At 40.9% G+C, this 20,367-nt stretch overlaps 1 protein-coding gene and 1 pseudogene across 6 annotated transcripts in view; one reads left to right on the top strand and one right to left on the bottom strand.

The window, feature by feature from the left end:
- The window catches only part of Gdpd4 (glycerophosphodiester phosphodiesterase domain containing 4), an 85,860-nt gene that overhangs the window by 57,814 nt on the left and 7,679 nt on the right, over positions 1-20,367 (bottom strand). For 5 of the 6 annotated variants that reach the window (XM_090348476.1, XM_090348475.1, XM_090348473.1 and 2 more), the window contains exons 2-3: positions 10,896-11,098; positions 3,156-3,259 (exon numbers count right to left, since the gene is read on the bottom strand). In XM_090348476.1, the coding sequence (XP_090204602.1) occupies positions 3,156-3,259; positions 10,896-11,084 (293 nt within the window). In that variant the 5' untranslated portion in view covers positions 11,085-11,098. Of the gene's footprint in view, positions 1-3,155; positions 3,260-3,520; positions 3,658-10,895; positions 11,099-20,367 lie in introns of those variants that run through there. The other variant, XM_090348478.1, reaches the window with a different exon arrangement.
- Positions 6,742-7,376, top strand: LOC150053531 (acidic leucine-rich nuclear phosphoprotein 32 family member E pseudogene; annotated as a pseudogene).

Here is a 20,367-nt window from a genome sequence, read left to right on the forward strand (position 1 = left end):
AAAGACTGGAACCATTTACCTTAAAATCAGGAACAAGACAGGGATGCCCTCTCCCTCCACTTCTCTTCAATATAGTGCTGGAACCCTCGGCCAGAGCCAATAAGGCAAGAGAAGGACATCAAAGGGATCCACATAGGGAGAGAAGAAATTGAACTATTCCTATTCGCATATGACATGATCCTATACCTGAACGACCCAATAAGCTCCACTCCCAAACTCCTAGAACTAATAAACCACTTTAGCAACCTTCAAAAGTCAATAGCTTTTCTGTACACCAACAATACACAAATAGAAGGAGAAATCAAGAAAATTATTCCATTTGCAATAGCCCCCCCCACAGAATAAAATATTTAGAAATTTACTTAACCAAAGATGTAAAAGAATTATTTAATGAAAACTATAAAAAGCCTAAAGAAGGAAATCAAAGAGGATACCTGGAAATGGAAAGACATCCCATGCTCATGGATAGGGAGAACCAATATAGTGAAAATGACCATACTGCCAAAACTGATATACAATTTCAGTGCAATACCCATCAAAATCCCAAGGATATTCTCTACTGAAATAGAAGGTGGTGTAATCCAGAGGTTCATATGGAACAACAAAAGACCTAGAATAACCAAAACAATTCTAGGCAAAAAGAACAATGCAGGTGGTATTACAATACCAGACTTTTAACTCTACTATAGAGCCCTAATTAAAAAAACAGCATGGTATTGGCACAAAAATAGACCAGATGATCAATGGAACAGAAGATCCAGAAACAAAACCACATAAATATAGCCAGCCTATATTTGACAAAGGAGCCAGAGATATACAGTGGAATAAACAAAGCCTCTTCAATAATTGGCTCTGGAAAAACTAGGCAGCCACACACAGAAAACTAAAAATTGATCCTGGCCTTTCACCATGCACAAACATTAACTCAAACTGGATCAAAGACCTCAATGTCAGACCGGAAACACTGAAACTGTTACATGATGAAGTAGGAGAGACACTGGAACTCATAGGCACAGGCAAAAACTTCTTGAACACAGTCCCAAGGGTCACAACAGACTGGAGAGAGATTCGACAAATGGGACTACCTAAAATAAAAAGGTTTTGCACAGACAAAGGCATAGCTACTAAAATAGAAAGGCAGCTAACCAAGTGGGAACAATATTTATATTACATCAGACAAATGCTTAATATGCAATATCTACAGGGAACTCAAGAAACTAATCCCCCCCCCACAAACCAATTGCTAAATGGGCAAGGGAACTAAAGAGAGACTTATTAAAAGAAGAAGTTAAAATAGCAAAGAAACAGTTGAGAAAATGCTCATCATCCATGGTCATAAAGGAAATGCAAATAAAAACAACCCTAAGATACCAACTTACCCCAACAAGAATGGCCAATATTCTGAACTCAGACAATGCCAAATGCTGTCAGGGTTGTAGAGACAGAGGAACCCTACTGCACTGCTGGTGAGAATGTAAACTAGTTCAGCCACCCTGGAAGGCAGTTTGGAGGTTTCTCAATGTATTGAAAATAGACCTTCCCTACAATCCCTCCATACCACTCCTGGGCATCTACCCTGAGCATCATAACCCAGGATATGATAAGGACACCTGCTCAGCCATGTTCATCGCTGAGCCAGGCAATGGAAACAATCCAGATGCCCTACTGCAGACGAATGGATACAAAAAATGTGGTACATATATACAATGGAATTCTACATAGCCACCAGACAAGACAAAATACTGACACTCGCTGGGAAGTGGATGAATCTAGAGGAAATCATGTTGAGTGAGGTAAGTCAAGACCAAAGGAACAAAAAGCGCATGGTCTCTTTAATATGCGGATAGTAGATCCAAACAGTACAGGAGCGATGACTCAATATTCGGGTACCCAGTCAGGCACGGTGGCTCTCGCCTGTAATTCTAGCTACTCACGAGGCTGAGATTTGAGGATCAAGGTTCAAAGCCATGCCCAGCACAAAAGAACCTGAGACTCTTATCTCCAATTAACCTCTAGAAAAAAAACAGGAAATAGGGCTTGGCTCAAGGGTAGGTAAGTAGCCGTGAGCCGAAGAGCTCAGGGACAGTGCCCAGGCCCAGCGCTCAAGCCCCATGACCCACCAAAAAAAAAAAAAAAGTTCTGGTACCCAAGGTTATTGACACGGTCTTGAAGACATAAACATAACTACACAGACATAAAAATCTATGATGGGATCTATACTCCATAGACATGTTATGTAGATCAATATGTATCTGTGACGTACAAACTCTCAGCTTTATTTTAATTATATTCTAAAATCATGTGCCAGTGATTGCATATAGAGATTCCCTTCTTGAATTCTTGCTTGTTAAACATGACATTTGAAATATGATGTAAAAATCAGTGTCAATAAAATCTTCCAAAAAGAAAGGCAGGCAAGTCACATCCTAGTAAAAGCAGTTCCACTCCATGATACACGAAAGAAGAGTGCTCTGTAGAAGAAGAGTTTATAGCCTACATAGTCATCCGTGGTGGCAGTGGTATGCAGTGGTATGCAGATTTTGCCACACAAACTCTGAATCCAAGGAGAACATGGCCTGGTAAAATCCAAGCTCTGAATGACAATTGCCAACCCAAACTGGTGTACCAGGCAAGGCTAATATTCCCAATTGATGGCAAAACTTGAAGACAGTGTGACAAAAACTAAAGGAATTCATGAATGCTTCAGTACAAGGGATATCAAAGGGAAGCAAACAATATAAAGAAGACAGTTTAGTAAACAAAAAAGAGGGAAGAAGCACACCACAGGAAAATAACAATATGGCAGGAAACACGACATATTTCTTCAGAGTAGGCATGAGTAACTCAGGAGACTGAAGAATATGGTGCCAGGAAATCCTCTGAGAAGACTTTGGAAACATAGAGAAAGATTCCCACTGACCAGGTTTGATCTCAGTGTGAAGCGGGAAAGCCTGAGCGGGGATAGGTATACAGGCTTGGGTACTGAGAGGCCACCTGCCCCAGGCAGGCATCTTTCCTCTGTCTGTGAAAAGCCTAACATTTTCCTACTCTCCCTACTCTGGTCCTTTCAAATGGAGGTGGAATCCCCGTGGCTGTCAGCCCTTATTAATACAAAATAAAAGTATCAAAAAAAAGAAAAAGAAAAAAGCACTCACCAGTCAAAGTCAAAGTATTCGTTGGAGGTTTCTATCCACAAAAACAGCAAAATGACGGAGAGGGAAAATGAAATCACCAGGAGGAGGAAAAACACCTGCTCTATCTGGAAAGAGAAAGAAGTTGAACTTAGTGTCATACATCATGTTATCTCTGTCGTTTCTGTATACGTTTATCATGGTCAGCTAGCTGCAATGAGCACTGCACACACCCCAGGCTGGAATAACCACTCCTGTTTTTACCCTCTGCGATCTGGTGCCTGTCCATTTGTAACATTTATTATACCAAACTGTAATTACATGGTTATTTGTCACTGTTATTTTTTTAAGAAAAAAAACCCTTTCCTATCAGTACTACTAATACCTACCAAAATTTCTTGAATGTAGTTGGCTTTCAAAAATCATCCGATGAATTCATTCACCTCTCCATCTACCAAATCTGTTCAGTTATCCATTCTGGAAGAATTCATTCGCTCATCTTTTCATTTAGTCATTTATCTACCCACTTGGGAAAGTAAGAAGAAATCCAAGTTGGGGAATACTATTTCATAGCAAGACAATGCTAGAGACTTCGCAAGCTACTTCTGCTCAATTTATTTTTCAAAAGAGCTATATAAATTAGGTATTATTAACTTCTAAGCTAAGTGCTATAAATTAATGGTCTCTAGGTCACACTGTCAGAAGTGGCAAGGGTGAAGGTAAGATCTAGATCTGTGTGAGCTCCAACTCAAAATGGAGGGCATCTGGAGATATTCAAACTGAGCCTTGAGCCAACCCTAGCAATAAAAATCTGAACACAAACCAGCCATGTCACAAGTTACCAAACCTTTTCTGAGAGGATGAAGCTTGGGTTGCTATCTCAATAGAATCTTAAAAGTTTTTTTTAACCATATGAATAAGATATCCTACTTCTTTGGATAGTTTTAAATAAGTAAGACAGAATAAGCCCTTCTCTAAGTTCTCAGGTTATTATAAGGATAATAAGAATAAAAAGAGAAAACAGAAAAGACTTTCTGAAAAACTGAAAGGCAATAAACTTATTACCCTCTGAATGCAAGAGGAAGAACTGACCCAGGCCTTAAGCATGTTCTCTCAAAGGAAACTTGAGTGAACTTTTTTGGGGGTGGGGGGGGAATGGAGTTTGTGGGGCTTGAACTCAGGGCCTGGGTGCTAGTCCTAAGCTTTTTCCCTCAAGGTTAGTGCTCTACCACTGTGAGCCACAGCATCACTTTCAGGGTTAATTGATAAGAGTCTCGTGAACTTTGCTGCCCAAGCTGATGACTTTGAACCATAATCCTCATAGCTCAGTCTCCTGAGTAGCTACGATTACAGGCATGAGCCACTAACACCAGAATAAGTGGACCTTATGCATACATGCATGAGGGAGGGAGAGGGAGGCAGACACAGACACAGACAGAAAGTATCCTGGGGCTTCAACTCCAGACCTGGGCATTATCTCCTGAGTTTTTTTTTGTGTTTTGTTTTTTGGGTTTTTTTTTTTTTGCTTAAGGCTGGCACTCTACCACTTGAGCCACAGTTCTAGTTTTGGCTTTTTGGTGGTTAATTAGAAGTACATGTTTCCCAGACTTTCCTGCCCCTGCTGGTTTTGAACTACAGTCCTCAAATTTCAGCTTCCTGAGATTACAAAGTGTGAGCTACCACTTCTCACCTCTTGAGTGGACTTTCAAAAACAAGTATGGGGACAGTGGGAGAAAAACAATGTCCAACAAGAAATGTACTCACTACCTAATCTAATCCTTCTGTACATCACTCTGATAAAATTTTACAAAGTATCAAATGGATGGACCTAGAAAAAAATGTTAAGTGAGGTAAACCAAGTCCTGAGACACAAATGGTAAATACTTTTCTCTCTCATGTTAAGCTAGATCTTAAAACATAATTGGACATGATAGCCTATACAGACTTTCACACAGACTAAAGGAAGATACGCTTAGAGGAACCCAAAGGTATAACTTCTCTGAACATTTAAAATACTGTTTTTCAAACTCTAGCAAATGAAAACATGGATTTTTAGTTGTTACTGTTGTTGGTTATAGTGGTATTTGTTTTTGCTGTGGATTTTTTTCTTTTGGGGGGTAAAAAGGGGATGCAGAAAGGTGAGAAGGAAGAGCAAACAGGTGCAATCATGTTATTCAGTAAATACTATGTGGAAAATGGCCCATGTAATTTGTGGGCAGAAAACCAAGGGAAAATGAAGGAAGGAGTAACACTGTCCCAAACCAATTACCTGACTTATGAAATGGCACACCCTTTGTACAAAGCCTTAATAATTATTATATATATCAATATCAAATAATGCCCCTCCCCTGCTTAAAAACTATCCAGTGCTTCCTGTCATTCACACTGCCCTCAATGGGTCACAGCTACTACTGGGTCAGCTAAGCCCAACCCCACCTCATCTCACTCTATCTGGCTCCCTTTCCACATGCCAGCCACACTAAATGTATTCTTATCTCAAGAGGCTTGTTTGTACTTACTAGTTCTTATGCTTAGAATTTTTTTGCCAGTCCTAGGGTTTGAACTCATGGCCTAAGCACTACTGTCCTTGAGCTTTCTCAAGGATAGCACTCTACCACTTGAACCACAGCACCACTTCCCTGCTTTTGTTTGCTGGTCCTGGGCTTGAACTCAGGGCCTAAGCACGGTCCTTAGATTTTTCTCAAGGCTAGAGCTCTACCACTTGAGCCACAGCACCATTTCCGGCTTTTTCTATGTATATGTGGTACCAAGGAATTGAACCCAGGTCTTCGTGCATGCTAGGCAGGCATTCTACCACTAGGCCAAACTCCCAGCCCGTCTTTCCTGCTTTTTCAATGTATGTGGTACCAAGGAATCAAACCCAGGTCTTCGTGCATGTAGACAAGCACTCTACCACCAGGCTAAACCCCTAGCCCAATGTCTGGAATATTTAATCCCTGGTCAAAAACATCTACTTAATTGCAACCAAACCTCATTTTCCCTTGAAGGTTCACTAAAGGACTAAATATCAAAGTGAATGTTGGAATCTCCAAGCTGCCGGGGAAGGGACTATGGGAGGGAGGGAGGGAGGGAAGGAGGGAGGGAGGGAATGTTGTGTGTGGTATGCATGTGTGTGGTGTGCACATGCAGATGTGTGGACAAGGAGGTAGGGGCAGCCAAGTCAAGTGTCTTAACCTCCTGGAGTTCATTTGCTATTCTTTTCTTTCTCCTCTACATCTATTTTTTGGTGGTTGTGGGTGTTTATATCTGCCTTTTCTTTTTCTTGGTTGTGGGGCTTGAACTCTGGGCCTGAGCATTGTCTCTGAGCTCTTCAGCTCAAGACTACCACCCTATTGGAGCCACAGCACCACTTCCAGTTTTTCTAGTGCTTAATGGAGATAAGAGTCTCATGGACTTTTAGTGCCCAGGCTGGCTTTGAACTGTGATCCTCAGATCTCAGCCTCCTGAGTAACTAGGATTACAGGTGTGAGCCACCGTGCCCAGCTTTATTTGCTTTTCATTCATTTACAAATCTTTTAAAAAGAAATTTAGGGTTGGGGTAGTGGGAAAGGGGTAAAGGAGGAGAGTTGTGGCAGAAGAGCAGGAGGACATGGAGATGAAGAGAATTAGCCTGGAGTTAAGGAACAGAGCCCTGGAGGAGATAACAGAGATCATCCTTGATAATTGCCTGTGTGTCAATGGGGAAACTGAAGTCCTAAATGACACTTGGAAAGAACTAGAGTCTTTGAGTATGAACGTGAAACTAAGTTCACTGGCCCCACTCCCCAGCTTGAATAAGTTGGAAATCCTGGTAACGTTCAAATCCTACGTACCACAGTCCGAAGGGAAACAAAATTCAAGATCTCAGTACCATAGAAGTTCTGCAAAAATCTTAAAGACGTGAAACTTCTTGACTTGTTAAACGGAGAACAGAAACCAGGAAGGATACAGAGGAAGTATTTTTGAGCTGCTCTAGCAAATCACACAGTTAGATGGACTTGATCAGGAGGATATTGTAGCACCAGCCTCAGAAGAGGAAGATGATGGATAAACTGGTCTACTTGAAGAATACGAAGAGGTTAAAGATGAGACAGAGTCAGAAGAGAACGCGGTCTTTCAGACTTAGTGAAAAAAGAAACTCAGGATGAAGAAGATGACTCTGTTGGAGAAGGGGAAGAAGATGAAGAAGGTATTCTTTGTGGAGAGAACAGAAAACAAGATGCTGAGGATGGTGGAGAAGACTAGATTATTCTGAGTCAGTTCTCTTGTTCCCTCGGCTTTGTTTTCTCCCTGCCAGATGATCATCTGTAACTTTTTGTGGAAGTGTGGTTTTCCTATTTTTGCCTTATCAATCTAAATTAAGATTTACTCGTTTACTAATGATCATGTTTGTATGTAGAGAAAATTTTTTGACTTGATAAGGTAAATTTTATGCTATGTATCATTTCAGCACAATAAAATAAGGGATTGATGAGATTCTTTTCATGGGAGATATGAAACTCAAGGCTGAAAAGCTTCCACAGGACTTGCACAGGGGGCTGAGACTCAGGCAAAAATGACTTATAGTCAGTGAGTCTTGAGGGAGCAAAATCAGTAGAGAAAATTTTTCAATAACTCCCTCAACCCATTCATTGTGAAATTCTGTAGCAATGTTTTTGGAATCTTTAATTTTTCTAATGCAGGACTACTGTCTTAGATGTTTTTAGCCAATAATTAAAACATGATCAATTTTACATAGGTGTAGTCTGGTGCATCTCATTTATAAGGTTTTAAGGTCCTTTATAAATTACCTGAAAGTACAGTCAGCTATAATATGAAAGAAAAGTAGCCTCTTGATAAGCTGTTTATTTTTGTAGAGGTGACTTGTATTTTTAGTTTGAAAGCAGTAATTTTTATTTTTGGCTCTGAGTATTTGGGGGCCATCTTGTCATTTGAATAAATTGGAAAGTAGAATCAAATAATAAAGGTCCATTTAGCGGTCAGTGTGGTTCATGGATATGAAGGAAGTTCTATTCAGTATATAGTCCATGACTGAGATTTTATTTTGGAAGGAAAAATTGCTTATACTAAGTGCAGAGACATGCAGGCCAGCCTTTGCTTCAGGCTGTAGATCACAACATGACAGTGGTGTTTATTTTGTTTTAGAAATGCATTTTCCTCTCATTTCTTTATGATCAGCTTCCCTTCTAACTTCATTCCCTCTCCTATTCCAAAAGAAAGATGGAAAGCTTGTGGCTATCCAAAAAACCCATAGTCTCATATCTCAACTACCTTTTCAGGCTTGTCTGATTTTAAACGAAGTGGGAGAATTAGAGTGCTCTCTGAGATACAATATTATGAATACAGTTTTTTTTTTTTGCCAGTCTTGGGCTTGGGCTCAGGGCCTGAGCACTGTCCTTGGACTTTTTCAAGGCTAGAGCTCTACCACTTGAGCCTCAGCACCACTTCTGGCTTTTTTCTATGTATGTGGTACCGAGGAATCGAACCCGGGTCTTCATGCATGCTAGGCAAGCACTTTAACCACTAGGCCAAACTCCCGGCCCCTATGAATACAGTTTTATACAACAAGCTTGGCTTCCTGTTAAATCAAATCTTTCTTGGATGATAATATGAAATACCCTGTCAAGATAAAGAAAACTAGAGGAGGCTTTAGGAAGTAGCATTAGCATTTCTCAAAAGTCAGAATGATTACCTGTTGATGAGATAGTCAATATTTTAAATTGGTTTTCCAAATGATTTGGAAAGTGACCTTGTAAAGTTTTTACAACTTCTCTGAGATTTCTATCATTTTCTATCTATAATTTTAAAGTATAATCAAGTACCTATTTACTTAGAGAATAGTAGGCAGTTGGAAGAATATTTGAAACTAAATTGAAAAGAAGATTGAGATCTATTTTCAAATTGTTTCCCATTAAAAATAAAAAAGTATTTGTGATTGCTGTGTGTTCATTTTTCTTTATGTGGATACTAATTAAAACTTGAGAGCAGACAAGTCCATCTCCCTTTTGTCATGGAGGCTCAATGTTCAAGATAATCTTGACAATTTAAAATGTATTTCCCTTTGTTTTGTATGTTTGTAATTTTTTTATGTATCAGGACATCATCTGATGTTCTGCTTCTCTCTGAAACACATATCACTGTCACTCCATTTTTTTTTGCCAGTCCTGGGCCTTGAACTCAGGGCCTGAGCACTGTCCTTGGGTTTTCTCAAGGCTAGAGCTCTACCATTTGAGCCACAACACAATTTCTGGCTTTTTCTATGTATATGTGGTACCGAGGAATCGAATCCAGGTCTTTGTGCATTCAGGCAAACACTCTACCACTAGGCCAAACTCCCAGCCTGTCACTCCATTTTTTAAAAGATATATAATTTAGTGATTTTAAATAAGAATTATGAAGTTTTTGAAAAACTAAAATGTCTGCACAATTGAGATAAATTTGGTGGGGGAGAGTCTATCTGCAACAGATGAACTTTTTTCTTCTGATTTTATCATTTGAATTGCCTGGATTAGTTCCAAAAGTGCTCACTCTGCTATAAAATGCTTCAAGTGAAATCTCTATATTGGCTTATTCTTATCAACCATCTTATTTGCAATCAAAACTATAGAGTTATTTGGTTTGAAGACTATATTTAGAGCCTCCACATAACTTGTAAGACTTTATGAGCTCTGTGGGTGGTATTTTCATGCAAAGAAGCCGGGTGGGTTTATGTATTTTGCAGAACTTTTGGGTCCTGTTTTAATGGGTTTTTTGTATGGCAATATGTATATAATGTGTTAAGTTCTTCAAGCATCTTGCCTTAAAATTTTGAATACTTTGGTGCAGGTGTGTTTTGATAAGTTTTAAAAAAAAAAAAAAACAAGAAAAAAACCCAAAACAAAAAAAAAACCCAAAACAAGAAAATGAATGTTGGGCATGGTGCCTTATGTCCATAATCCTAGCTACTCAGGAAGCTGAGATCTAAGGATCACGATTTGAAGCCAGGCTGGTCAGCAAGTCGTGAGACTCATCAATTAACCATGAAAAGTGCTAAAATGGAGCTGTGCCTCAAGTGATAGAGTGCTAACCTGGGCAAAAATGCTCAGGGACAACACCCAGATCCTGAGTTGAAGCCTCAGAACTGGCACATGTGTGTGTGCCTGTGTGCGTACATGCATGCATACACATGTGCACATGCGCACACACAAGCATAAAAGAGACAGTATGGAGAAGGTAAAGAAAATCCTAGAGTGAGGGGCTAGAGATGAAGCTCCATGATAGACAACGTCCTGACAATCTACCACACACACAAAAAAAGAGGAGGAGGAGAAGGGAGACGTGTGAAGGGGGAGGAAGAAAGGAGTGAAGAAAAAGGAAGAAAGAAAAGGAAGGAGAGGAGGAGAAGGAGACAGGAGGAACACAAAGGGGAAATGAGAAGAAAGAGGACAAAAGAAAGGAGGAGGGATAAGAGGATAGGAAAAGAAGGGCAAAGGCTTAGGGGAGAGGAGAGGAAATGGAAGGAGGAAGGGGAAAGGAAAGGAAAGAGGGGAAAGGGAAGAGGAGGGGGAAGACCATGGGGAGGACACGGAAGAGAACAGAAAGAAGGTCGCAAGGAAGAAGATGGTAATAAAAAAATGAGGACAGGAAATCCTTAGTTCAGTAAGTTCTACTTGGCTCTGTAAGTGACACAGTCCTTTCATGGATTATGCAGCCTTCGGCTCCTCCATCCTGGAGGTTCTAGTGAGTTCTAATGGCCACGCCCAGCTCATATCTATGAAAGTGTACCCGAGAGCAGCAACAGGATCCAAGTTCTGTTTTTTCCCACTGCCTGAATTCCCAGTGACAACTGTAGATGCCAGTAAGGAAGGTGATATAGCGTCTGTAATTGAAGATGTGTGTAATCCATGAAGTAGCGTTCTTTGTCGATCCTCTTGACTTTCCCCCGGGCTCAATCCTGTTAACCTCCTTAACCATGATTCATCCTTTTGCTGAAAGAACAGGGGAAAAAAATCAGAACCTCAAGTGGCTCCAATTAATGTACTAAAACTCAACTTCAACAGAAAATTCTAATAATACATGAATACAGTAATAGATAACTTACAAATAGGGATAGTATACTGGAGTCTATACATGTATATTATCTGTACAGCCCTGTGAAATCCCCAAGGCTTGTAAAAGAACCTCACAAAGGAGGTGACAGAATATCCAAGGCTCAGATAAGGCAAGAAACAGCTGTCAGTCCAAGCAAAATATCATTTACTGCATGAGACCTTGGGTAGCACCCTCAGAAGTGCATTGCCTCAGTAGTGGAGAAAAGTCATGCAGTACACACATTAAAACCAGACATTAAAGGTTACGACAGTCTGGGAACAAAGCCAAACAATGCCCAGTACCCAAAGAAAAGAAAATCAGCAGGAAAACACAATCCATATGAAAGTGTACAAAGGGAGAGGAGGGGAAATCAGCCAAGCAATCAGATATGCTTCAGATTTAAAAATGTCAAGCAAGCTGGGCACAGTAGCTCACTCCTGTAATCCTAGCTACTCAGGAGGTTGAGATTTGAGGATTGTAGGTTCAAAACCAGTCCAAGCACTAAAGTCCGTGAGACTCATCTCCAATTAACCACAGCAGTGGCTCTATGGCTCAAGGGTAGGGTGTTAGACTTGAGTTAAAGAGCTCAGGGACCGTGCCCAGGCCTAGAGTTCAAGCCGCACTACCAACAACAACAAAAACAAAAAGGCAAATAAGGATGTTATATTACAGCTATCCTATATGTTTAAGAAAGAGAAAAATAAATATATAAGACTAGCAAGGTATTTTTCAAAGATTTAAATTTAACTGTAAAACATGAAAAATGTAATTCAGAGATGAAGAATACACTTCTTGGATTAAAAGGATTGGTGTGCTGGTATATGCCTATAATCCCAGCATCCGGGTAGGTAGAGATACAAGGACTATGATTCAAACCCAGCCTGAGCACAAGTTACTGAAATTCTACCACAAAAATCAAACCAAAGAACAAGAGATGGGGCATGGCTCGTGTGGTAGACTTCTTATTTACAAATGTAAGACCCTAAATTAAAGCCCCAGTCTCTTTTTCTCCTTTCATTCATGCATATAGTGCATATAGTCTCTCTCGTCCTCCTCCCCCTCTCTCCAGCAGATTTATAGAACTCCAAAGCCTGGCCAAAAAAATGAAGAGTAACTGCAAGCAGATTAACTAGAAAGAATCTAATACCAACCTATTGAAGTATGCTTAAAAGCACAGGTAAAGAGAAAAAAGTCTCAACTCTGGCCAGAGAAAAGGCAACAAGTACAGAGAAACAAAGAATAATCTCTCTAGTCTTTGAACAAGAATGACATCTGGATCCAAGCTTTGGTGGCTCACACCTGTAATTCTAGCTACCCAGGAAGCTGAGATCTGAAGACTGCAGTTCAAATCCAGCCTGGTCTAGGAAGTTCATGAAGACTCTCATCTCTAATAAACTACTAAAAAAAGGTTGCAAGTGAAACTGTTGCTCAGATGGTAGATCATTAACGTGGGGCTCAAGGACAGTGCTCAGGCACTGAATTCAAGTCCCAGGAACAGCACGAAAAAGAATGACATCTTACAGAAACAAAAATTGTAAGATAGTGTTTAACAATGTTAAAGTACTTTTGAAAGGGAACAATACTGGTTAACCTAGAATTCAAAACTCAGAAGAAACAGATTTAAAAAATCAAAGTGCTTAGTCCAGCACTGTGGCACTTCTCCAGTTCTCTAGAGGCTGGCTAGGAAGGTCAAGAGTTCAAGGCTAGTCTGGATTATACAGTGAGACACTACTTCAAAAAAAAAAAAGGAAAGGGGAAGGCAGGACTTGTCTACCTTTGGCAAGGTCCTGGGTTTGTTCCCCAGCACCACAAAAAGAAATATATTACAGGGTATGAAAGAAAAGGGCACCAGATAGAAATATGCATCTACAAAGATATACTGCAAATATATGATATACAATATTACCTTTATTCATAAAATCACTTCAAAAGTTAATGTATACTTATTTACACATATTAAACCAGTCTTTCATTCCTGGAATAAAACAAACTTGATCATAGTGCATGATTTTTTTTTGGATGATTATAATGTTGGCTTCATATAATGAAGCTTTTTTTGTGTGGGGGGGTTAATCGTGGGTTGGCTTTGAACCACAAAATCCTCAGATTTCAGCTTCCAGAGCAGCTAGGATTACAGGCATGAGCCACCAGCGCCCAGCTAATATGAGTTTTATAGTGATTCTTCCCTTTCTAGTTCTTGGAAAAGTTTGAGAAGTATTGGTTAGTTCTTCCTTAAAAGTCTGATAGAATTCAGCTGGGAAGGTCAAATATAAAATACAGGCACAGTAGTGGAAGCCTACAAACCTAGCTACTCAAGAGGCTGAGATGGGACAATCATGAGTTCAGAAGTTCAAGAGCAGCCTGGGCAAGGTGAGATCTGGTCCTAAAAATACATTACCCTAAAATTCAAAGTAACCTTTGGAAAAAGGTAAATGTAATAAGGTAACAAAGAAGGTAAAAAAAAGTCAGGTATGGGTCACATGCCTATAATCCAGCATGAAAAAGGGGGAAAGACTGCAAGTTCCAGCAACACAAAAGTCACTGTCTCAAAAAGTTAACTAAAGGGCTGGGAGCATGGCCTAGTGGAAGAGTGCTTGCCTAGCATAAAGAAGCCCTGGATTCAATTCCTTAGTTGCCACATACACAAAAAAGCCAGAAGTAGTACTGTGGCTCCAGTGGTAGAAATCTAGCCTTGAGAAAGCCAAAGGACAGTGCCCAGGCCCTGTGTTGAAGCCCCAGGACTGGCAAAAAAAAAAAAAAGTTAATTAAAATAACAAAATGTGGGAAATGACACAGTATAAATATTACTCAAAGAGATAAAATGAGGTAGTATAAAAGAAAATGGGATCCAAAACACAGTCGCAATATGGCAGACATAAAACCCAAATGTAAATAAACTTAAGATATACATAGTGTAATCAGTCTGATTTTTTTTGTTTTGAATTTGTTTTTATTTATTGTTCCTTTTTTTCTGTCCTCATGGTCTTGAACTCAGGGCCTGAATGCTGTTCCTGAGCACTTTTGCTCAATGCTAGTGGTCTACGTCTTGGAGACACAGCACTACTTCAACACTCCAATTTTTTTTTTTTTTTGCCTGTCCTGGGCTTAGGCTCAGGCTAGAACTCTACCATTTGAGCCTCAGCACCACTTCTGGCTTTTCCTAAGTATGTGGTACCATGAGATTGAACCCGGGTCTTCGTGCATGCTAGGCAAGCACTCTACCATAGGCCAAACTCCCAGCCCAACACTCCAATTTTTAAAACAGCAGGTATCTTTAGATTTTAGTTGTATGTACACGAGAACCACTGTGTGTGTGTATATGTGTGAGTGTGTGTGTGTGTGAGTGTGTGTGTACACATATGCTGTTCCTAAGGCTGAACACTACTCTTTTGTGTTCAAAATTAGCATTCTAACATGAACCACAGCTCCACTTCTGGATTTTTACTGGTTAATTGGAGATAAGAGTCTTATAGAATTTCCTACCCAGCCTGGCTTCAAAGTGAAATCCTCAGATCGCAGCCTCTTGAGAAGTTAAAATTGTAGGTAGATATGAGCCACTGAATTTAAAATCTAACAACCTACTGAATTTAAAATCTACCAAAGAAAAAGAGCAAGAGTGGAGAGATAATATGCAGAATCATAGGAAACCTTTGCAAAGGCTCCATCTAGTAAGAGATTCATATCCACAATCCACAGGAATTCAAATACCTCAACAACAATAACAAAGTGAGCAAGTGATCTAAATAGACATTTCTCAAGACAAAATATATAAATAGCAAAGTATATATAAAAGGTTCAATATATAATCATGGAAATACAAATTTAAAAACCACAGTGGAATATTATCTCCGAGAAAAGACCATAATTAGCCCAGGGGCTGGTGACTCACACCTGTAATGCTAGCTGCTCAGAAGGCTGAAATCTCAGGATCATAGTTCAAAGCTAGTGTGGGCAGTAAAAGTCAGTGAGACTCTTATCTCCAATCAACTTTCAAAAACAGACAAGTGGAGCTATAGCTTATGTGGTACAGCACTATCTTTTTTTTTTTTTTTCTTTTAAGAACACTATCTTTGAGTAAAGGAGCTCAGGAACAGAGCCCAAGCTGAGTTCAAGCCCTAGGACTAGAAGAAAAATCAAACTACCAAAAAGCCATAAGTAGTAGAAAGCCAGCCTTGAGTGATAAAACTAAGATAAGACACCAGTCACTGAATTCTAACTCCAGAAACAGAAAAGGCTAGAAGTGGTGCTGTAGCTCAAATGGTAGAGCTTCTAGCCTTGAGAAAATCCAAGGACAGTGACAGTGCTCATGCCCTGAGCCCAAGCCCAGGACTGGCCAAAAAAAAAAAGGTTAACAAAAGATCAGCAAAGAAACTTCTGAATTAAATTACACTATTTCATTTTTTTTGGCCAGTACTGGCTTAAGCTCAAGGCCTGAGCACTGTCCCTGGGCTATCTCAAGGCTAGAGCTCTATCACTTGAGCCACAGCACCACTTCTGGCTTTTTCTATGTATATGGTACTGAGGAATCAAACTTGGGTCTTTGTGCATGCTAAGCAAGCACTCTACCTCTCGGCCAAACTCCTGGCCCCTTAAATTACACTATTAATCCAAATGGACTTAATAGACATCAACAAAGTTATTTCACCCAGCAACTACAGAATACATATGTTTCTCAGCAACCCATGGAACCATTTCTAAAATAGATTATATCCTAGTATGTACAACAAGCCTAAGAAAATATCAAAATACGTAACTCCCTGTATTCTCTCTGGTCACAGTGGAAGTAAACTAGAACTCAACAGCAAAGATACTAGAGCCAGGAGTGTGCCCTAGAGGTAGAGTGCTTGCCTAGCATGCAGGTATCATTAAGTTCCATTCCTTGGTACCACATACATAGAAAAAGCCAGGAGTGGTGCTGTGGCTCCAGTGGTAGAGCTCTAGCCTTGAGAAAGCCTAAGGACAATCATCAGGCCTTAGTTCAAGCCCAGGGACACGAGAGAGAGAGAGAGAGAGAGAGAGAGAGAGAGAGAGAGAGAGAGAGAGAGAGAGAGGGAGGGAGGGAGGGAGGGAGGGAGGGAGGGAGGGAGGGAGGGAGGGAGGGAGGGAGGGAGGGAGGGAGGGAGGGAGGGAGGGAGGGCCACTGCAGGCTCTGGTCTCAGAGCCTCCTCAGATTTTCTTTGTTCTTTTTCTCATTTTTCCTCACCACCCTTCAGAACCCTCCAGCAACTCACACAGCAGACAGCAACAACACACCTGAGATACAAACGCGGAAGTCTTGGAATTGGAAATGCAGCCAGCGCGGTACACCAGCACTTCCATACTCACAAGCGCAGCATCACCACCACACAGCAGCACCGCACCGTGTGGTAGACTCAGCCTGCCAACCTCCTTACCCCTGCAGTGCTGCACCTCACCGAGACCACAGCAACATTGCTACAGGACTCAGTGGGACCTCTAACGCAAGGAAAAAATGAGTGTCCTGTCCCCTCTTCCTTCCCTGCCACCAGCTGCACCACATCAGCCATATCCAGAAACAAAGCACACTTGGCAGGACCTCTAACACCTAGATGCAGCAAGTGTCCCGCCCAAAACTCCCCTCTCACCCCAAATGGAGCTGCCAGTGCCAGTGACCTCCAACAGCCTCCTGGCATCCCATCACTAGAAGGGGTCCCCAATATTATACAACCACTTTTTAGACTGATAGATGCCAACACAGTAATGGTGGGAGAGCTTAGTACCCCATTCTCACCAAAGAAGGTCAATCAAAAGACTAGACAAAAAAAGCCTCTGAATTAAATGACACCGTACCCCGAATGGACTTAATAGTCATCTACAGAGTATTTCACCCAACAACTACACAATCCATGCTTCTCAGCAGCCCATGGAAACTTCTGCTAAATAGATCACATCCTGGGACCTTCAAGAAGCCTGAGCAAATACAAAGGGGTTGAGATAACTCCCTGTATTCTAGCTGATCACAATATTAAAATAAGTCTCACCAGCAAAAGGTATTACAGAAAACATTCCAACACATGGAGACTGGACAATATCCTGTGGAACAACAGGTGAGACAGGGAAGAAATTATAAAGTTCCTACAATTCAATCAAAATATATCATTCCAGAACCTCTGTGGTATAGTGAAAGCAGAGAACAGAAACAACCTCATGAAGCAACTAAGGCTTCTAGAACACAGGAACAAATCAAACCTGGAAGAACCAGACACAGAGAGAAAGGATTAGGACAGAAACCAATGAATTAAGAGACTTTAAAAAACTATACATGGGGGCCAGGAATCTGGCCTAGTGGTTAAAGTGCTTGCCTAGCATGCATGAAGACCCGGGTTTGAATCCTCGGTACCACATATAGAAAAAAGCCGCAAGTGGTACTGAGGCTCAAGTGGTAGAGCTCTAGCCTTGAGAAAGTCCAAGGACAGTGCTCAGGCCCTGAGCTCAAGCCCAGGGCTGGCAAAAAAAAAAAAAAACTATACATGGACTCAATGAAACAAAACGCTGGTTCTTAGCCGGGCACTGGTGGCTCACGCCTGTAATCCTAATTACTCAGGAGGCTGAGATCTGAGGATCGCAGTTCAAAGCCAGCCTGGGAACTAAAGTCTGTGAGAGTTTTATCTCCAATTAACCAGCAGGAAACGAAGTGGCACTGTGGCTCTAGTGTTTAGGCACTAGCTTTGAGCACAAAGGCTCACCCAGGTCTTGAATTTAAGTCCCAAGCCTGGAAACAAAAAAAGCTGGTTCTTTGAAAAGACTAAATAAAACTGACAGAATCCTAGATAAGACAAAAAATAAAAAGGAGAGGAAATTCAGATCAACAAAATTAGAGGTGACAAAGGTAACATTGCAACAAACATCCCAGAAATCTAAGATTACGACGAAATGCTTTCAAAACCTATACTCAATTAAGATGAAAAATCTAGCAGGTATAACAAACTACCTAAGCTGACCAAGTAAAAATAGGATATAGGATTTGCATCTGGTATAAAGAATGCCTTGGCATACTAAAGCCTGAGAAATCCTGTGGTGTACAAAGGGACGGATGTTGCCTTTCTCTGTGACTAGTCTGACTGCATGGCTAATTTTGTATAGTCTACTAATGATTTCACCAATCAAAACAAAGAAACAAACAAACTCCTATCTCAAAGCAAAAAGAAAACAAAACAACAACAAAAAAAAACAGAGAAAGAAAGAAACATCAAGGCCCAGCAAGCTGGTCTCCACACAGCCTGGTACAGATAGCCACTTGGTGTGGCCATCAGCTCACCAGCTCAGTGTGGATCCAGGAATAGCACAGAAGTCCAGTTTGGTAAGCCCATTACTCTTAGCTCAAGACAGATTTCTGCTTAGAAGACAGATTTCTGCTTAGAACAATCTACCAAGTGGCCCACCAAGATGCACACAGCTTTACTGCAACCCAGAAAACTACTTCACAGGAGAAACCTGGGAAAGGGACCATGCCAACTCCCAAACAGTGAGTCACAAGCTCACCATTCCTAGCTGACCAGCAAGAATGGTTTGGGGGGAATGGAGTCCCAGGCTCTGAAGTAGGCATGGGACATAGGAAGGCAAGGAGAAAGCAGAAACAAGAAATAAAGTTAACAGCTTCAGGTTCAAGAGACCGTACTGGTCTCGGCCTGTGCCAGAAAAGGGAGGGTTTAGCTTCCTGCAAACTGAACCAGAGACAAGGAACAAAAGGAAAGTGAGGGTAAGGCTTCCAGCCAAGCTTCAAGACAACATGGACAGGAATTGATATTGAATCTCAAGCAGAAACGACTTGAAGGACAGTGCTACAAACCAGAGTCCCACAGGAGCTCCTAGCCAACAGGTAAAGGACTTAAAGGTGAGGCCTCATACCAGTCTTGCCCCTGAGCTAAGCCCCCATTGCTGAGAGACCAGCACAACAGAGACGGGGACTAAATGGTACTCCAAACTACAATTGGGCCCCCCAACTAAGCCACAGGTGTTGAGTGAAGAGCCAACTTCCAGATCTCTTCAAAAATAGACATGGACTCAAAGGGTTTCAGGTTCAGAGCTCTGCCCCCAACCTAAGCTTGTAGAGCTGAGGGAAGCACTGGCTTCCAGCCTCTAACCCTGGACCACACATCTAGGGTCAGAGGCCACAGGGGGGTAAAGGGGGGTGTCCAAATACAGACATTTCTCCTGGCCACAATAGTGGTCACAAAATCAAGGACAGAACCAAAGGGTCTCATTTTCACCTGGTGGATGCTCGACTCTCCCCCAGCCCTTCAATCCAATAAACATACATCAAGATCGAAGGAATAGAAAAAATGAACAGAACTTCCCTACTATAGATTTTACCCACTCTAGACTGAGATAAAGTACAAAATTGACATCATCCGCTTAGTCAACTCAAAACGGAATAACAGTAGGAAGATATCAGGTACCTGAAAATAGCAAAAAGACCTCAAATGGGTAAAGCCCAGGGAGGGGTGGGGGAAAGTGGAAGAAAAACACGAGAAATGGTGTTAATGTTCAAGAAGCAACGTACCCACTATTTGATGAATGTAATTGTAACCCCTCTATATGTTACCCCAACAATACAATACACTAAAAAAAAATGAGTAAAGCCTATCACAGAAATCTAAGAAATATGAGAAATCAAGGAAATACAACAGTGGCAGAAATCATCAATAGATCTCAATAGATCTAGAAGAAATTTCACAGATAGAGTTAAAGGACTTACTGATGAAAATGACCAATGAAACACTAAAAACCTATACAAGACTTTTTTTTTGGTCCTGGGGCTTAAACTCAGGGCTGGGGCACTGTCTCCTTCGGCTTTCTCAAAGCTAGCACTCTAACCCTTGAGCCACAGCACCACTTCCGGCTTTTTCTGTGTATATGGTACCAAGGAATTGAATCCAGGGCTTCATGCATGCTAGGCAAGCACTCTACCACTAGGCCACGCTCCTGGTCACAAGACATTTCTGAACCAAAGAATAATAGAAGAATTCATAGAGAACACAAGTAAAAAGTTAAATTCCAAAAAATGACAAATGAGGCAAATGAAAAAACAGTCATTTATTTAAGAGATGGAAGAAGGCACAGATAAATAAATCAATAAAAAAAAGCCAATACAAGATCATAAAAAAAGATTTCAGTAAAGAGACAGAACCCTGAAAAATAACCAAAA

This window comes from Megascapheus bottae, chromosome 16 (assembly GCF_031878675.1).
Source record: "Megascapheus bottae isolate mThoBot1 chromosome 16, mThoBot2.hap1, whole genome shotgun sequence".
Taxonomy (NCBI): domain Eukaryota; kingdom Metazoa; phylum Chordata; class Mammalia; order Rodentia; family Geomyidae; genus Megascapheus; species Megascapheus bottae.